This window comes from Heptranchias perlo, unplaced genomic scaffold (genome assembly GCF_035084215.1).
Source record: "Heptranchias perlo isolate sHepPer1 unplaced genomic scaffold, sHepPer1.hap1 HAP1_SCAFFOLD_330, whole genome shotgun sequence".
NCBI classification, from domain to species: domain Eukaryota; kingdom Metazoa; phylum Chordata; class Chondrichthyes; order Hexanchiformes; family Hexanchidae; genus Heptranchias; species Heptranchias perlo.
In genome coordinates this window covers 199255-217172 of record NW_027139342.1, presented here as the reverse complement: position 1 = coordinate 217172, position 17918 = coordinate 199255, and the positions used below count along the sequence as shown (strand labels likewise).

Below are 17918 nucleotides of genomic sequence, written 5' to 3'. Positions count from 1 at the left end.
ACTAAGCTAGTCCCAATTGCCTGCACTTGGCCCATATCCCTCTATACCCATCTTACCCATGTAACTGTCCAAATGCTTTTGAAAAGACAAAATTGTACCCGCCTCTACTACTGCCTCTGGCAGCTCGTTCCAGACACTCACCACCCTTTGAGTGAAAAAATTGCCCCACTGGACCCTTTTGTATCTCTCCCCTCTCACCTTAAATCTATGCCCCCTCGTTATAGACTCCCCTACCTTTGGGAAAAGATTTTGACTATCGACCTTATCTATGCCCCTCATTATTTTATAGACTTCTATAAGATCACCCCTTAACCTCCTACTCTCCAGGTAAAAAAGTCCCAGTCTGTCTAACCTCTCCCTGTAAGTCAAACCATCAAGTCCCGGTAGCATCCTAGTAAATCTTTTCTACACTCTTTCTAGTTTAATAATATCCTTTCTATAATAGGGTGACCAGAACTGTACACAGTATTCCAAGTGTGGCCTTACTAATGTATTGTACAACTTCATCAAGACATCCCAACTCCTGTATTCAATGTTCTGACCAATGAAACCAAGCATGCCGAATGCCTTCTTCACCACCCTATCCACCTGTGACTCCACTTTCAAGGAGCTATGAATCTGTACTCCTGGATCTCTTTGTTCTATAACTCTCCCCAACGCCCTACCATTAACGGAGTAGGTCCTGGCCCGATTCGATCTACCAAAATGCATCACCTCACATTTATCTAAATTAAACTCCATCTGCCATTCATCGGCCCACTGGCCCAATTGATCAAGATCCCGTTGCAATCCCAGATAACCTTCTTCACTGTCCACAATGCCACCAATCTTGGTGTCATCTGCAAACTTACTAACCATGCCTCCTAAATTCTCATCCAAATCATTAATATAAATAACAAATAACAGCGGACCCAGCACCGATCCCTGAGGCACACCGCTGGTTACAGGCCTCCAGTTTGAAAAACAACCCTCTACAACCACCCTCTGTCTTCTGTCGTCAAGCCAATTTTGTATCCAATTGGCGACCTCACCTTGGATCCCATGAGATTTAACCTTATGTAACAACCTACCATGCGGTACCTTGTCAAATGCTTTGCTGAAGTCCATGTAGACCACGTCTACTGCACAGCCCTCATCTATCTTCTTGGTTACCCCTTCAAAAAACTCAATCAAATTCGTGAGACATGATTTTCCTCTCACAAAACCATGCTGACTGTTCCTAATCAGTCCCTGCCTCTCCACTGAGTCAATGAGCACATCAGAAACAGGCCTTCCAAACCAGGCTGGTTGTGTTGGGGCCGAGTCACTGATTACACTGAGTTCCCCGTGTGTTTGATGTGAGGGGGAGCTGCTTAACTCTCCCTGCACCTCCCAGGGAATATTATTACATCACTTGGGCACTGGATTGACTGAAACAGACACAGTCAGAGGCTGGGAGTTGGAGACTTACCCTGAAGCCTGTATCAGATGAACATCGAAAGGAAGAGGAAGAAAAGACCATTAGTCCCAGCGAGCCTGCCCCATGCAGACAGGGTTCAATCACACACACCACTGATCCACCCCGAACCATGTACTCACCTGGGAAAGGCAAACAGAAGAGAGAAAAAACACCTGCAGACAATTCAGGACAAACTCTGGGAAATTCCTCCCCAGCTCCCTTTTAAAGAGTGGGAGTGACTCCATACCCCCCACGTGTTCAGGGAGACTGTTCCAGAGATCGAGGACTCTGGGGTCTAACCTAACTCTGTGCCTATGGATTTTATACACAGGCCCTCTAGTCCTACCATCCTGATCCATCTCAAGTACCTCACCCAACGAGTGAGTCCAATAATCCCTCGATCATTTTAAAAACCTCAATCATGTCCCTCTTGGCCTGCCTTTCTCTAAATCGCCTTCCCTCTTGGAGCCGATCCTCAGAACTAAAATCCATCAGACTACGTGTCATTCTGGCCACCGTCCTCTCCAGAGTCTCAATCTCCTTCCCCAGGTGTGGGCACCAAAACTGGACCCATCACTCCAGGTGTGGATGGACCAGGTGGCAGTGCCATACACAGTCTAAATACAGTGCTCTTTCTGTTAAACTCAAGGCTCAAGGCAACACTCGTGAAACTCTGTTTTCTCTCCCAGTAGACCCTCCCCCACTGCTTGTCTATCTTTAACGGGTAATCGAGTAGTGATCGAAACAAACTGTCCCGTCCCTGGAAAGTGCCGTGTGCTCAGGGTAAGAGCTGTGTGGAAGGGCCGTTTGTAATGAGAGTTGGTTTGGGTTTCAGACACGAATCAATGAGCTGAAAGGAAAGCTATCGAAGAGCTTCTCTGAATGGAGGAGACAGCTGGAAGAAGATGAAGAATACGCACTGAAACTGATCGATGAGGAGGGGCTCCGAGCTCTCTCTCAGATTAGAAGCTGTTCTGAAGCATTAAACAAGAGGATGGAACAGATTACATTAATAGATGGAGAAACCCAGAGTCTGGTACAGAGGGACCATCTCTCCTTTATTCAGGTACATCTTCAACAGAAACAGGGCCATGTCTGGGGAATGGGGCGTTTCTGTGAGGCTGGTGAGAGGGCTGAATTGTTTGAAGATTGTTGTTTGGGCCCAGCATTGGTGCTGCCCCCTCGGCCCTGCCCTCGGAGTGTTGGCGCTGCCCCCTCAGCCCTGCCCTGGGAGTGTTGGCGCTGCCCCCTCAGCCCTGCCCTGGGAGTGTTGGCGCTGCCCCCTGAGCCCTGCCCTCGGAGTGTTGGCGCTGCCCCCTCAGCCCTGCGAGTGTTGGCGCTGCCCCCTCATCCCTGCCCTCGGAGTGTTGGCGCTGCCCCCTCAGCCCTGCCCTCGGAGTGTTGGCGCTGCCCACTCAGCCCTGCCCTCGGAGTGTTGGCGCTGCCCCCTCAGCCCTACCCTGGGAGTGTTGGCGCTGCCCCCTCAGCCCTGCCCTCGGAGTGTTGGTGCTGCCCCCTCAGCCCTGCCCTCGGAGTGTTGGCGCTGCCCCCTCAGCCCTACCCTGGGAGTGTTGGCGCTGCCCCCTCAGCCCTACCCTGGGAGAGTTGGTGCTGCCCCCTCAGCCCTACCCTGGGAGTGTTGGCGCTGCCCCCTCAGCCCTGCCCTCGGAATGTTGGTGCTGCCCCCTCAGCCCTGCCCTCGGAGTGTTGGCGCTGCCCCCTCAGCCCTGCCCTCGGAGTGTTGGTGCTGCCCCCTCAGCCCTGCCCTCGGAGTGTTGGCGCTGCCCCCTCAGCCCTGCCCTCAGAGTGTTGGCGCTGCCCCCTCAGCCCTGCCCTCGGAGTGTTGGTGCTGCCCCAGGATGGAGTGCAGTGAAATGTGGGATTATTGCCCATTCCTGTGACTGGCCCCACCTACTGTTATACACTGAACTCTTTACTCTCAATCCCAAATTCACTCTTTGGTTCCACTGGGTGTTGATTTGTTCGTTGACTGATTTGATCTCCTCTCTTTATTCACAGAACTCGAAGCAGCTCCTTTCCAGGTAAGTTCCTCTCAGTCATACAGTACCTGCTGCTGATAGGGAACCTTCCCCTGTATCTGGGAGAAGAGTGAAAGTAGAATCACCGCTTGGAAACCTTCCCAGATAAGGTGCTTTCAAATGCTGGGAATATTGAGTGATGTTTAACTGTGGTTTGAGGGGTTATTGGCTCAGGCAGCCTGTGGGAAATGGGAGATTCCACATGTACACTGACGACCCCCAGCTCTACCTCACCACCACCTCTCTCGACCCCTCCACAGCATCTGATTTGTTACGCTGCTTGTCCGACATCCAGGATTGGATGAGGTGAAATTTCCTCCAATTAAATATTGGGAAGTTCGAAGCCATTGTCTTCGGTCCCCACCACAAACTCCGTTCCCTAGTCACCGACTCCATCCCCCTCCCTGGCCACTGTCTGAGTCTGAACCAGACTGTTCACAACCTCGGCGTTCTATTTGACCCTGAGCTGAGCCTCCGACCCCATTTCCTCTCCATCACCAAGACCTCCTACTTCCACCCCATAATATCACCTGTCTCAGCATCTGCTGCTGAAACCCTCATCCGTGCTATTGTTACCTCTCGACTCGACTTTTCCAATTCTCTCCTGTCCGGCCTCCCATCTTCCACCCGCCATGACCTTCAGCTGATCCAAAACTCTGCTGCCCGTATCCTAACTCGCACCAAGTCCCGTTCACCCATCACCCTCTGCTCACTGACCGACATTGACTCCCGGTCCAGCAACAACTGGAATTTAAAATTCTCATCCTTGTTTTAAATCCCTCCATGGCCTCGTCACTCCCTATCTCTGTAACCTCCTCCAGCCCTACAACTCTCCGAGAACTCTGCGTTCCTCTAATTCTGGCCTTTTGTGCATCCCCGATTTGCTTCACCCCACCATCGGCAGCCATGTTTTCAGCTTTCTAGGCCCTAAGCTCTGGAATTCTCCCCCTAAACATCTCCTTCTCTCTACCTCTACCTCTCCACCTCTCTACGTCTACCTCTCCTCCTCTCCATGTCTACCTCTCCACCTCTCTACGTCTACCTCTCCTCCTCTCTACGTCTACCTCTCCTCCTCTGTATGTCTACCTCTCCTCCTCTCCATGTCTACCTCTCCACCTCTCTACGTCTACCTCTCCACCTCTCTATGTCTACCTCTCCACCTCTCTACGTCTACCTCTCCTCCTCTCCATGTCTACCTCTCCACCTCTCTACGTCTACCTCTCCACCTCTCTATGTCTACCTCTCCACCTCTATACGTCTACCTCTCCTCCTCTCCATGTCCACCTCTCCTCCTCTCTACGTCTACCTCTACCTGGGAGGCTGTTCCTTCTCCTCTTCTCACTTCACATGATTGTAGAGAGTGTGATCCTGCAGAGAGGGGGGAGCACAGACTGGAGACCCTCGGGATAATAATAATTATTAATAATGGAAAGATGAGGGCTCCAGTACAGAGAAACTGGACTGAACACAGATGGCTTTGAAAATCACAAACTGAGCTGAAGTGGCAGCAAACCAGGATCCCACTGCACGTGTGGAGATCAGTGTGAATGCAGGGAGACTGCAATTCCCGGGATTCTGCCATTTTCAGGATGGGTTGCTGCGGGGTCTCAGTACGAGCATTAGAAGGGGTGCAGGTTGTTGCACTGATCACTCGTTCCCCTCTGGGTTTCTGATCTGAAATGTCCCCACTGATAAAAACATTCTCTCCTCTTTCATTCCAGAGTGACTGAGACTCAGAGAGTCACAGACCCAGATGTTCCAGCGCTCACCCTGAACCTGTCCAAAATATCTCAACTTATCCAGAAGAGGCTGAATGGATCGGGAAAGTATCACTCAGACATGTTGGGAATCATTGGTAAGAACGTGCAGCTTTTCTCCAATATAAGGGACTGAGAGCAGGTCGGGTTAGTTGTGTTCAGACAGCTGTGAATATCCAAAATAATTCAGGAACTTACAAAGACACAGACACACACGCCCTGTCACAGAGACTCACACAGACACACACGCCCTGTCACAGAGACTCCCACAGACACACACGCCCTGTCACAGAGACTCACACAGACACACACGCCCCGTCACAGAGACTCACACAGACGCACACGCCCCGTCACAGAGACTCTCACAGACACACACGCCCTGTCACACAGACACACAGACACACACGCCCTGTCACAGAGACTCACACAGACGCACACGCCCCGTCACAGAAACTCTCACAGACACACACGCCCTGTCACAGAGACTCACACAGACACACACGCCCCGTCACAGAGACTCACACAGACACACACGCCCCGTCACAGAGACTCACACAGACACACACGCCCTGTCACAGAGACTCACACAGACACACACGCCCCGTCACAGAGACTCACACAGACACACACGCCCTGTCACAGAGACTCTCACAGACACACACGCCCTGTCACACAGACACACAGACACACACGCCCCGTCACAGAGACTCACACAGACACACACGCCCTGTCACAGGGACTCACACAGACACACACACCCCGTCACAGAGACTCACACAGACACACACGCCCTGTCACAGGGACTCACACAGACACACACGCCCTGTCACAGAGACTCACAGACACACACGCCCTGTCACAGAGACTCACACAGACACACATGCCCTGTCACAGAGACTCACACAAACACACACGCCCTGTCACAGAGACTCACACAGACACACACGCCCTGTCACAGAGACTCACAGACACACACGCCCTGTCACAGAGACTCACACAGACACACACGCCCTGTCACAGAGACTCACACAGACACACACGCCCTCTCACAGAGACTCACACAGACACAAACACCCTGTCACAGAGACACACACAGACACACACACCCTGTCACAGAGACTCACACAGACACATACGCCCTGTCACAGAGACTCACACAGACACACACGCCCTGTCACAGAGACTCACACAGACACACACGCCCTGTCACAGAGACTCACACAGACACACACGCCCTCTCACAGAGACTCACACAGACACACACACCCTGTCACAGAGACACACACAGACACACACGCCCTGTCACAGAGACTCACACAGACACACACGCCCTGTCACAGAGACTCACACAGACACACACGCCCTGTCACAGAGACTCACACAGACACACACGCCCTGTCACAGAGACTCACACAGACACACACGCCCTGTCACAGAGACACACATAGACTCGGATAGATATAGACACAATCAATAAATACACAAATATAAACAGATAGAGAGAGAGAGAGAGATTGAAATCAATGGAAGTCCATACTGACTGATTTAAGGAACATTGACTGTTCCCACAGTTGGCATCAAAAGGATTTATTTATTGAATTGTTCCCATCCCTGCCCTGTCTGTTTCACTCTCTGTATTACTGTGACTCTCTATTCCATTCCCTTTAATACCCGCCCTATCTGTTCCACTCTCTAATACTTGACTGATCTGTTTCACTCTGTAATTCACACCCCATTTTCCTGTCGATTTCACCGACTGTAATACCTGCCCCGTCAGTTTCACTGTGTTAGGGTCTGTCACACCCGTGCTGTCTGGTTCACCACACAATACACAGTCGGTCTGTTTTGTTTTCTGTACGGGTGAAAAACAGTAATTAGTATTTATCATGAAGCAAAACTATACAGAAGCAAGAGCCAATCAGTGGATGAGTTCACAAAACAGGACTTAACTTGTTCCCACACATCGATTGGCTTCCTGGGTCCAACAGAACAAGTGTTTTTGAGTATTTGCTGCCCTTTTCTCCGAGTCTTTATAACTCTGGTGCTCAGTCTCCACAGAGCTCAGTGTGTAACGTGGGGTTAAACAGTACACAGGTGAATTAAAGCAAACAGCAGCAGCTGTCACACTTCCCCCCCAGCTGGGTCGTTACTAGAACTGTCAATCAGAATCAGCACAAACCACACAGTGGCAGCAACCATGTCAATCTGCAATGACACCCAGCACCTGCAATACCAGGAGATGATAATACTGACACATGGACACTGGCCACTCACACAGACTCACTGTCGTCTTATCTCATTAATTACAGAGAGGAGTGGGCCATTCAGCCCCTCGAGCCTGTTCCACCATTCAATGTGATCATGGCTGATCTGTATCCTATCTCCATCCACCCACATTGGCTCCTTATCCCTTAATACCCTTGGCGAGCAAAAATCTATCGATCTCAGATTTAAAATGATGAGTTGCTAACTTCTCTCCTGATTGGCCTGGCTCTGATTTTACGGTCATGTCCCCTTTTCCTAGACTCCCCCACCAGTGGAAAAAATTTCCCTCTAACGACCCGATCAATTCCTTTCAAAATCCTAAAATCCTCAATCAAATCACCCCTTAACCTCCAGGGAATACAAGCCTCGTTTATATAATCTCTCCTCATAATCTAACCCTTGGAGCCCTGGTAATATTCTGGTGAATCTACACTGCACTCCTTCCAAGGCCAATATATCCTTTCTCAGTGCGGTGCCCAGAACTGTACCCAGTACTCCAGATGTGGTCTAACCAGGGATTTGTCCAGCTGTAGGAAAACTCCCTCCCCTCTATATTCCAGTCCTCCACTTATAAAGGCTCACATTCCATTCGCCTTTTTGATTATGTTTTGGACCTGACGACTACATTTCAGTGATCTGTTCACACGGACCCCGTCATCTCTTTGGACCTCCACTGCTCCAGCTTTTCACCGTTTAAATATACTCACATCGATCCTGTTTTGGACCAAAATGGATGACCTTATACTCATGAGCATTGAAATCCATCTGCCACAGTTTTGCCCACTCACTTAATCTATCAATGTCTCTTTATAATTTTATGATCCTGTCTCCACTATTTAATATGCCTCCAATCTTTGTGTCATTGGAAAATTTGGATATAAGGCCCTTTATTGTGTTATCAAAGTCATTAATAAAAATAGGGAACATTTATTTTTTATTCGTTCATGAGATGTGGGCGTTGCTGGCGAGGCCGGCATTTATTGCCCATCCCTAATTGCCCTTGAGAAGGTGGTGGTGAGCCGCCTTCTTGAACCGCTGCAGTCCGTGTGGTGAAGGTTCTCCCACAGTGCTGTTAGGGAGGGAGTGCCAGGATTTTGACCCAGCGACGATGAAGGAACGGCGATATATTTCCAAGTCGGGATGGTGTGTGACTTGGAGGGGAACGTGCAGGTGGTGTTGTTCCCATGTGCCTGCTGCTCTTGTCCTTCTAGGTGGTAGAGGTCGTGGGTTTGGGAGGTGCTGTCGAAGAAGCCTTGGCGAGTTGCTGCAGTGCATCCTGTGGATGGTACACACTGCAGCCACTGTGCGCCGGTGGTGAAGGGAGTGAATATTTAGGGTGGTGAAGACTGACACAAAGTAATTATTCAACAAGTCTGCCATTTCCTTATTTTCATTTGCAATATTACCTGCATCTATTTTTAAAGGGCCCACATTCCCCTTGTCTACCCTTTCTCTAATATAATTGTAAAATCTTTTTGTGTTAATCTTGATATCCTTCGTATGTTTGTTTTCATTCTCTCTTTTTGCAGCTCTCACTATCTTTTTTGTCTTCCTTTGCTGTTCTTCAAATCTCTCCCAGTCCCCTGGATCTACACTTTACTCTTCCCTTTAGTTTTATCTTATCTCTCACCTCTTTTGTTGACCGTGACTGTTTTATTTGGTAAGTTGAGCTCTTGCTCCTTCGGGGTTTATACAGATCCTGTATTAAGCTAAAATCTTTTTCTGAACACCTCCCACTGATCATCTGTCGTTTTACCAGATAACAGTTTTGACCAGTGTGCTGTCGTCAGTCTCTCTCATCCCATTAAAGTCAGCCTGATCAAAATCTAGAATCTTAGTAACTGGGTTAAGTTTCTCCTTTTCAAACCTAACATTTATATTATGTAATGTCAACTATCATATTATGATCACTGTTTGATTAATGTTCCCTTACTGTTAGATCATAAACTAGGTCTGGCTCATTACTCATTGCTGAATCTAGCATGGCCTGTCCTCTTGATGGTTCTAGAATATATTGTTCCAGAAAACTATCTTGAATGCGCTCAAGAAATTCACCACCTTTCTGAGTTGAGCCACTCTGCTCTTCCCAAGCTGCATTTGAGCCTCTAATTCACTCAATTTAATTCTTGTACTCCGTGCATTAGTAAATAAAACCCTTACTTGGGCAAAAGACCCGAACCTGACCTTCTGCCCTGTTGCTGCCTTTCTCACTTTGTGTAATTTAACACGTTTCTTATTTCTCACTCCTGCTGTAACGACTTTAGTTATTTCAGTGTTCCCTTCACCTGGAGTGTCTCTATCACTATTTATAACCTGAACTCTGCTCTTATTCCTTTTATCAATCATTAACCTATCATTTTACTATTGTTTCTGACTGAGACCTCCCCCCAGTATATTAATTTAAAGCCCTTTTTAAATAAATAAAGGCAGCAGATGCTGTGGTTGAACATTACTTGGCTGTGGCAGGTTTAAGGTCAGCTCTCAAGTCTTCACAATCACTCTTCTTCCGGAGACCTGTAAAAATCATGTTTGTTCCTGGGATATATTTCTTCAGATTCTCCAGGTGCTCTCTGAGTATGTCCTCACCCCAGGTAATACCTTTGTTTTTATTTGCTTCTGTGTAAGAAAATCCTTCAGCCTGGCCAGTCTTGTGTCCAAATAAGTCCGACAGGATTGGCCCAGTCTTGTGTTTGCCTCCAGTTTCAACAGTGTGACATTGTGCACACTTCTGAACAAAGACATCTTCGCACCCTGTTTATCCTTTCCACTCGGACCTTGGTCCCAGCCCGGTTCAGGTGGAGTCCATCCCAATGGTCCAGCTCCCTCCTGTCCCAGTGGTCCAGCTCCCGCCTGTCCCAGTGGTCCAGCTCCCTCCTGTCCCAGTGGTCCAGCTCCCTCCTGTCCCAGTGGTCCAGCTCCCTCCTGTCCCAGTGGTCCAGCTCCCTCCTGTCCCAGTGGTCCAGCTCCCTCCTGTCCCAGTGGTCCAGCTCCCTCCTGTCCCAGTGGTACAGCTCCCTCCTGTCCCAGTGGTACAGCTCCCTCCTGTCCCAGTGGTACAGCTCCCTCCTGTCCCAGTGGTCCAGCTCCCTCCTGTCCCAATGGTCCAGCTCCCTCCTGTCCCAGTGGTCCAGCTCCCTCCTGTCCCAGTGGTCCAGCTCCCTCCTGTCCCAGTGGTCCAGCTCCCTCCTGTCCCAGTGGTCCAGCTCCCTCCTGTCCCAGTGGTCCAGCTCCCTCCTGTCCCAGTGGTCCAGCTCCCTCCTGTCCCAGTGGTCCAGCTCCCTCCTGTCCCAGTGGTCCAGCTCCCTCCTGTCCCAGTGGTACAGCTCCCTCCTGTCCCAGTGGTCCAGCTCCCTCCTGTCCCAGTGGTCCAGCTCCCTCCTGTCCCAGTGGTCCAGCTCCCTCCTGTCCCAGTGGTCCAGCTCCCTCCTGTCCCAGTGGTCCAGCTCCCTCCTGTCCCAGTGGTCCAGCTCCCTCCTGTCCCAGTGGTCCAGCTCCCTCCTGTCCCAGTGGTACAGCTCCCTCCTGTCCCAGTACTGGTCCCAGTGTCCCATGAAATGGAACCCCTCCTTCCCACACCACTCCTTCAGCCACATGTTCACCTTCCTGATCCGTTTGTCCCGATGCCAATTAGCACGTGGCTCGGCTAATAATCCTGAGGTTACCATTCGAATTACATAGAATTACATAAAACTTACAAATACATAAAACTTACAGCACAGAAACAGGCCATTCGGCCCAACTAGTCTGTGCTGGTGTTTATGCTCCACACGAGCCTCCTCTCACCCTGCTTCGTCTCACCCTATCAGCATATCCTCTATTCCGTTCTCCCTCATGGACTTATTTAGCTTCCCTTTAAAGGCCTCTGTCCTTTTGACCTCAACTACTCCAAGTGGTAGCAAGTTCCACATTCTAATTTTAAGGTGATCGGCAAAAGAATCAAAGGCAACGTGAGGAAAAGCTTTTTTACGCAGCGAGTAGTTCTGATCTGGAATGTGCTGCCTGAAAGGGCGGTGGAAGCAGATTCAATCGTGACTTTCAAAAAGGAATTGGATCAATATTTGAAGGGAAAAAATTTGCAGAGCTACCAGGAAAGAGCGGGGGAATGGGACTAACTAGATTGCTCTTACAAAGAGCTGGCACAGGCTCGATGGGCTGAATGGCCTCTTTCTGTGCTGTAATGATTCTATGATTCTAATTACTCTCTGGGTAAAAACGTTTGTCCTGAATTCTGTGTTGGATTCATTAGTGACTATATTATATTTAGTGGCCCTCGTTTTGGACGACCCCACAAGTGGAAACATCTTCTCCACATCCACCCTATCAAATCACTTCATAATTTTAAAGACCTCAAAAAGGTCACCCTTCAGCCTTCTCTCTTCTAGAGAAAAGAGCCCCAGCCTGTTCAGCCTTTCCTGATAGTGAAAACATCTCGGTTCTGGTGTCATCCTGGTAAATCTTTGTTGCACCTTCTCCAGTGCCTCTCTATCCATTTTGTAATCTGGAGGCCCGAACTGTACTGAGTGGTCTAAACAAGGTTCGATACAAGTTTAACATAACTTCCCTGCTTTTCAATTCTATTCCTCTAGAAATGAACCATGGTGCTTTGTTTGCGATTTTTATGGCCTTGTTAACTTGCATCGTCACTTTGAATGATTTGTGAATTTGTGCACCTGAGTCCCTCTGCTCCTCGACCCCATTCAGACTCTTATTTTCCAAGGAGAATGTGGCCTCCTCATTCCTCCCACCAAAACGCACCACCTCACACTTATCGATATTGAAATTCATTGGCCATTTACACACCCATTCTGCAAGTTTATTAACATCTTCCTGTCCTTAGTCGCAGTCCTCCTCAGTATTAACGATACCCCTGAATTTATTGTCATCCACAAGTTTAGAGATTGTATTTCCAATGAACATCAGTGGTCCCAGCACCGATCCCTGTGGAACACCACTGTCCACTTCCTCCAGTCTGAGTAACTACCTTTATCACTGCTCTCTGTTTTCTGTTCTGTATCCAGCTTGCGATCCATTCTGCTGCTTGTCCCCAGACTCCACAAGCTCTGACCTTAATTACTGGCTCAAACAATCCGGTCTGCTTCGAACAGGCAGCAGGTGTCTAGAGAAACAACAGCTTCCAGTGTAACACCAGGCACTTCAGAAACCCACCCACCCATTCCAGAAATACCCAGATATGGGAATCAGTGGGTGGAGATCCCGGCCCTCCTGCTCCTGCTGGAGTTTGCGAGGTCAGCGAGGCTCCGAATTTACACGGGGCCAGTGGGTGCCCAGACCACTCCTGCCGTGCCCGCCCGCCCCTGGGCTGGGGTTGCTCAGGCCGTGGGCCTTTTCTTCAGGGGTACACGTTTGCCCCTCGGGAGACCGGTACACCTCGACTCACTCACTGAACCGGCCTCCGCTGATTGTCTGGGTCCTGGCAGGGCCAAACACAGTGGGATATCCTGGGGTACTGAGTCCCTGTCTCAGGCTCTGCACCCTCGCCATCAGTGGCCTTGTAAGGGGTGGGCAGAGGGAACCCCTGGAAATGGCAGTGACCCTGCGGAACCCCCGAGGAACTTTGACCCCGACGTATGAAAGGGTCAACGCCCGAAGCATGGACTTGTTTGTTCTCTCCACAGATGCTGCCTGGCCCGCTGAGTGTGAGCAATGCCACGGGGGATCTGCTAATATTTAATGACAGAGAAATGTAAAGACTATATAACCCCACCATCCAGTAATATGAAGGAGGCTGGACCTCGCTGGGTCACAATTCCCAATCACCGTGTGCTTTGTTTACAGTGCCAGCTTCCACCGAATACAGTGGCCCATCGAATGTAACTCCTCCCCCACACAGCTCCTCTGGGGCAGCCCCTGTCCCAGGGAATGTCCTCCAGCTGTCGACTGGGATCACGGGAAGAGCGGGAATATCCCAAGGTCTGTTTATAATCTTACACAAGGATCACGGGGGCAGTGATTCATTTCTGTTCAACTCTTTGTTTTTCTCTGGTGTTTCTTCAGTCAGGGTTTAGCTCAGAGGATTCGAGGGTCGAGTTCCTGCACCTCTTTCCTCTCCACAACTCGGAATTGGTCCGAGTCTCAGACACAGGGCTGGAGGGGGGTCCTGGGGAACTCACAGTGAACAGGGACTAACCGAAGGGACATAAGATTCATCCGAATTCTCAGGTGAATCCGCGGTACTGTTTGTAAACTGATGGAGGCTCCAATCAAGCTGTGGGCAGGATGGGACAGTAACAGGAGGGAGAGAGCCCAGGGCACACTCCTGTATTCAGGATGGGACAGTAACAGGAGGGAGAGAGCCCAGGGCACACTCCTGTATTCAGGATGGGACAGTAACAGGAGGGAGAGAGCCCAGGGCACACTCCTGTGAGCTGTGTGTTCCCAGTACAGCCGGTGCTGAGATTGTGGGGCTGTAACTGTGAGTCTGTGGGATGTGTTGTGTGCCGGTGAATCCCCTCCATTGTGTCTGGGAGAACGTGAGCACAGTGCCAGGGGCTTGTGTGATTAAACTGACTGCTACTGTGTGTCTCCACTGCAGTGTTTGCACTGAGTGTACAGCACTGGGACCCACACACTGCTATTTAACAGGGATTCTGATTGAAGGCCATTGATTTAACATGGGATGAATCCAGTCTAAGAGGTAATATGGGGCTGACACTGTCTGGGAAATACTGACACTCCCACCCTGCAGCTGTCAATCATTGATCTGAGTGGAATAACCCTGTCTGACCAATCTCTTCTCCCCTCTCTAGGGCAAAGGTCACCGATAAGCCTGGCTCCAAGGACAGCAAACTGGAACTTGGTTCTGTCTGATGATCTGAGATCAGTAACATGGACTGAACGGAAACAGCCCTACCCACCTCACCCAGAAAGGTTTAAAGACTATCCCCAAGTCCTCTGCTCCCAGAGTTTCTCCTCAGGATCCCATTCCTGGGATGTGGAGACTAATGGGAATCTCTGGGGAATAGGGATTGTGTGTGGGAGTGTAGAGAGGAAGGGGGGAATCTCTTATCTTGGGAACAGCAGTAAATCCTGGTGTTTATATGTTCATTATGGTTCTCTCACAGCCGGTCACAATTCCCGGGACATTTGCCTCCCACCGATCCCGTCTAACATCAGGATCCGAGTTCAGTTAGACTACGAGGCCGGGACTCTGTCATTTCACGGGGTCACTGACTCACTGAGACATTTACACACATTTCAAACCACATTCACTGAACCCGTGTTTCCAGCATTTTATTGTAGGAACAAATCCCTAAAACTGTTAAATTAATCCTGATATCTGAGACTTGATGACATCACTTTCAGTTTCTGGATCCTGAGGTGATATCATTTCCTGGGTAGCAGGCTGTGATGGTGTCACTACCGGGCCTGCCCCCTCTGATGATGTCACTACCGGGCCTGCCCCCTCTGATGATGTCACTACCGGGCCTGCCCCCTCTGATGATGTCACTCCCAGGCTTGCCCCCTCTGATTTTCTCACTCCCGGGTCTGCCCCTCTGATGATGTCACTCCTGGGTCTGCCCCTCTGACGATGTCAGGAGCTCAGAGCTTTGCTGCTTTTAAGGATCCGTGGGGCCTTTGTGCTTTTCTTTGTGCGGGTCTGTCACTAACACTAAAAATAGTAACTTTACGTGAGTTTGCTTGTAATTCGTGGTGTTACAATTGATTGTCTACTTCAGTTGTAGAATTTTACTACTTTAGTTCCATAATTGTAGTGAATGATAGTAACGGCAGGTGTGACTGTATTAATCTCAGTAGTGAATTGTAGTAATGGCCAGTGTGACTGTATTAATCTCAGTCGTGAATGATAATAGTGACAGGTGTGACTGCATTAATCTCAGTAGTGAATGATAGTGGTGACAGGTGTGACTGTATTAATCTCAGCAGTGAATGATAGTAGTGACAGGTGTGACTGTATTAATCTCAGTAGTGAATGATAGTAGTGACAGATCACGGTCCCTTTAAAGAGCTGCTCTGAAAATCTGAGGCTGGGGTTGAAATTGTTCTTTGGCCGTAGCTCAAAACAGCGATGGTGAATCGACAGCCCGAGTTACACTGACTTCAGTGGAAAGGAAAATCGTGCGGGGTGTAAAATGGGCTGTCCATTCACTATCGCCCGTGTTGCACTAACACCAGAGACTAATTCCAACCCCGGGGTCTCCTGGGCATTGCTGAGAGCTTCTGGGACTGCCCAGGGGGGTAACACATCTGTCCTAAACTAAGTCAATGTATTGATAGATTGGACCAGACTGGGAACTTTTAATCTATGGTTTATGGGGTAATGATTTTTAGTTTATTGGACAGTAAGGTTCCTCCAGGGCTCACGACCAACATGAAATGGTAATATTATGGGATGTTTAACTTCATTAGACACGAGGAAGTGACTGAGTGTGTGAGGTATAAACAGGAAAATTGCCCCACCAATTGGGGTCTACAATCAGTGTCCCAGGTGACCATGGGTGATAATGGGACATTTTGTGATGACCAAAACCAGCGGGTCGGGAAAAAGATGTGTGAGTGACCGGTGAGAAACAAAGATCACCTGGGAACAACCCCCAAAGGACATCAATCAGGGATCAGTGCACAATCCAGTGAAAGTCAGGGAAGGGGAGTTAAGAATAGTTCATTGACAGCTTTCTCTTGGAGATGGTTGTGTCCTTGCTTATACTGAACAGTGAGAAGAATATTTTATAACCTGGCCACTACCCGAGACATCGGGACCGTGCAGGGGGAGATAAGCAAAGACCTCCAGACACCCCCCGATCTGCTGATAAGACAGACTGAAAGTGCAGGAATGGTTTGTATTTGATGTCACGTTTGGGATGATTTTGGGAAACCGCTGTGTGTAAATGTGATATGTTGCGTGTGAGGCAACTCGTATGTGGAATGCATGATGAAGATGCCCTGAAGAACGGGTCTCAGACACGCTCAGTCACGTTGACAACATCACTGCATGAAATGGTTAATGTGCTCAGGAGAGTGAGGACATCTACTGGGTCACTACTGATCTGAACTTTTTTTAATCAAAGCACTGACACAAACTCCATAAACCGAGCAGTTAATGAAACAATCAGGATCGAGTTAAACACACTGGTACCTGTCAGAGGGATTGAAATTAAAGTAAAGAGGGACAGAGAATTTGGATTTCCAGAATTCAGGGTTGGGTTTCTTTGAGTTAACAATGAAATTGGGACAACTGAGGGCCGGGCAGAAATAATACTTAGCCTGAATTATCCACAAGATGGATAATGGGAAAAAGGGGAGCTGGAGGATCTTTGAAGTCCAAGATTTCTTGATAATATGGGAGTATTTGGGGGAGCCGAGTTTCTGCAGTTTTCTGTACAATGTATTATGATTTTCTTTGTCTCTATCATGATGTGTAATATTAACCAAATGAAACTTCGATTAGAAGAGCAAATGGCTGGAGATCGGTCTGTGATGCTAACAAGATGAGGACCTTGGATAAGGCCCCCAGGATCCCACAAAGGAGGGGGAGGGAGGGGCTGTTGAAGATTGAGACTGAGAAGTAAGAAGGGAAACCACTTTCTTAGATTACTTCTGTAGTTTAAAACCCCTAATATTGATAGACTGACAGTGCACATGAAACAACGTAATGCTGAGATTGAAAAGGGGACCTCTCCCCTTGGGAATCATGAATGGTGGGAGCTCGTCTCTAATGTGGGACAGCATCCTTGGTTGAAAATCATGTCTATACTTTTTGTTATTATTCAGCTTGTTATGATTGGAACACTTTTCTTTCATTTGTCGTATTTGAAAGAACTTTTGTGTCGATGTCACGGTGATTAAACTTCTTGTAACAACAATTCTTAACCTTATGTGTGGTGAGTGCAATTCAGATTCATTGAATGATTTAAAGTCAGTTGTTCGATCGCTCACACTCAGTTGAAGGGAGACTGAAGGATTTTGGGCTTTTCAATCCCAGTTATTAATTACCTGCTAAAGGAGCTGAGTTTGGTTCAAAGTATTAATTCAACAAAGGAACTGTTAAACTGACTGTTCAAGGCAGCATGCTGGGAAGGTTGGTCACATTGGAAAAGTCTTATTCAGCAGACTGTCTAGACGGTTAAAGATAAGACAGCTGTGAGGCCTTGAAAGTCTGTGAGAAGCTGTTGTAAACATCAGATGCTGTCGTATCAACTTGTTTTAAACCACGGGAAAGAGAGAGAGTGGGAAAAGGAACAACAGTGTGTTTTGAGCTGATGTACTGAATAAGCCTAATGCCCTCCATGCTGACCGTGTTACACTGGGTCCTGGTGCTCTGCCTTGCTGATGGTTTCAGATACCAAGTGGGAGGACATTAATCCAATGTCTTATCACCCTCTTAACCAGCTGGGTTTAGGTGAATGGAGAACATACGGTGAAGGGATGGTATCCCAAAAT

At 48.8% G+C, this 17918-nt stretch overlaps 1 protein-coding gene across 1 annotated transcript; it reads left to right on the top strand.

Annotated features, from left to right (window-relative positions):
- The first annotated feature begins 5194 nt into the window (after window positions 1-5194).
- Window positions 5195-17343, top strand: LOC137311340 (E3 ubiquitin-protein ligase TRIM39-like). The gene is made up of 3 exons (XM_067978622.1): window positions 5195-5332; window positions 13296-13430; window positions 14267-17343. Exons 1-3 carry the CDS (start codon window positions 5317-5319, stop codon window positions 14785-14787), a joined length of 672 nt encoding a protein of 223 aa, XP_067834723.1. The 5' UTR covers window positions 5195-5316; the 3' UTR covers window positions 14788-17343.
- Window positions 17344-17918: the final 575 nt, after the last annotated feature.

Coding starts and splice junctions, on each gene's coding strand:
- LOC137311340 (XM_067978622.1), top strand. Junction 13,431..14,266: donor AAGAGCGGGAATATCCCAAG/GTCTGTTTATAA, acceptor TCCCCTCTCTAG/GGCAAAGGTCACCGATAAGC.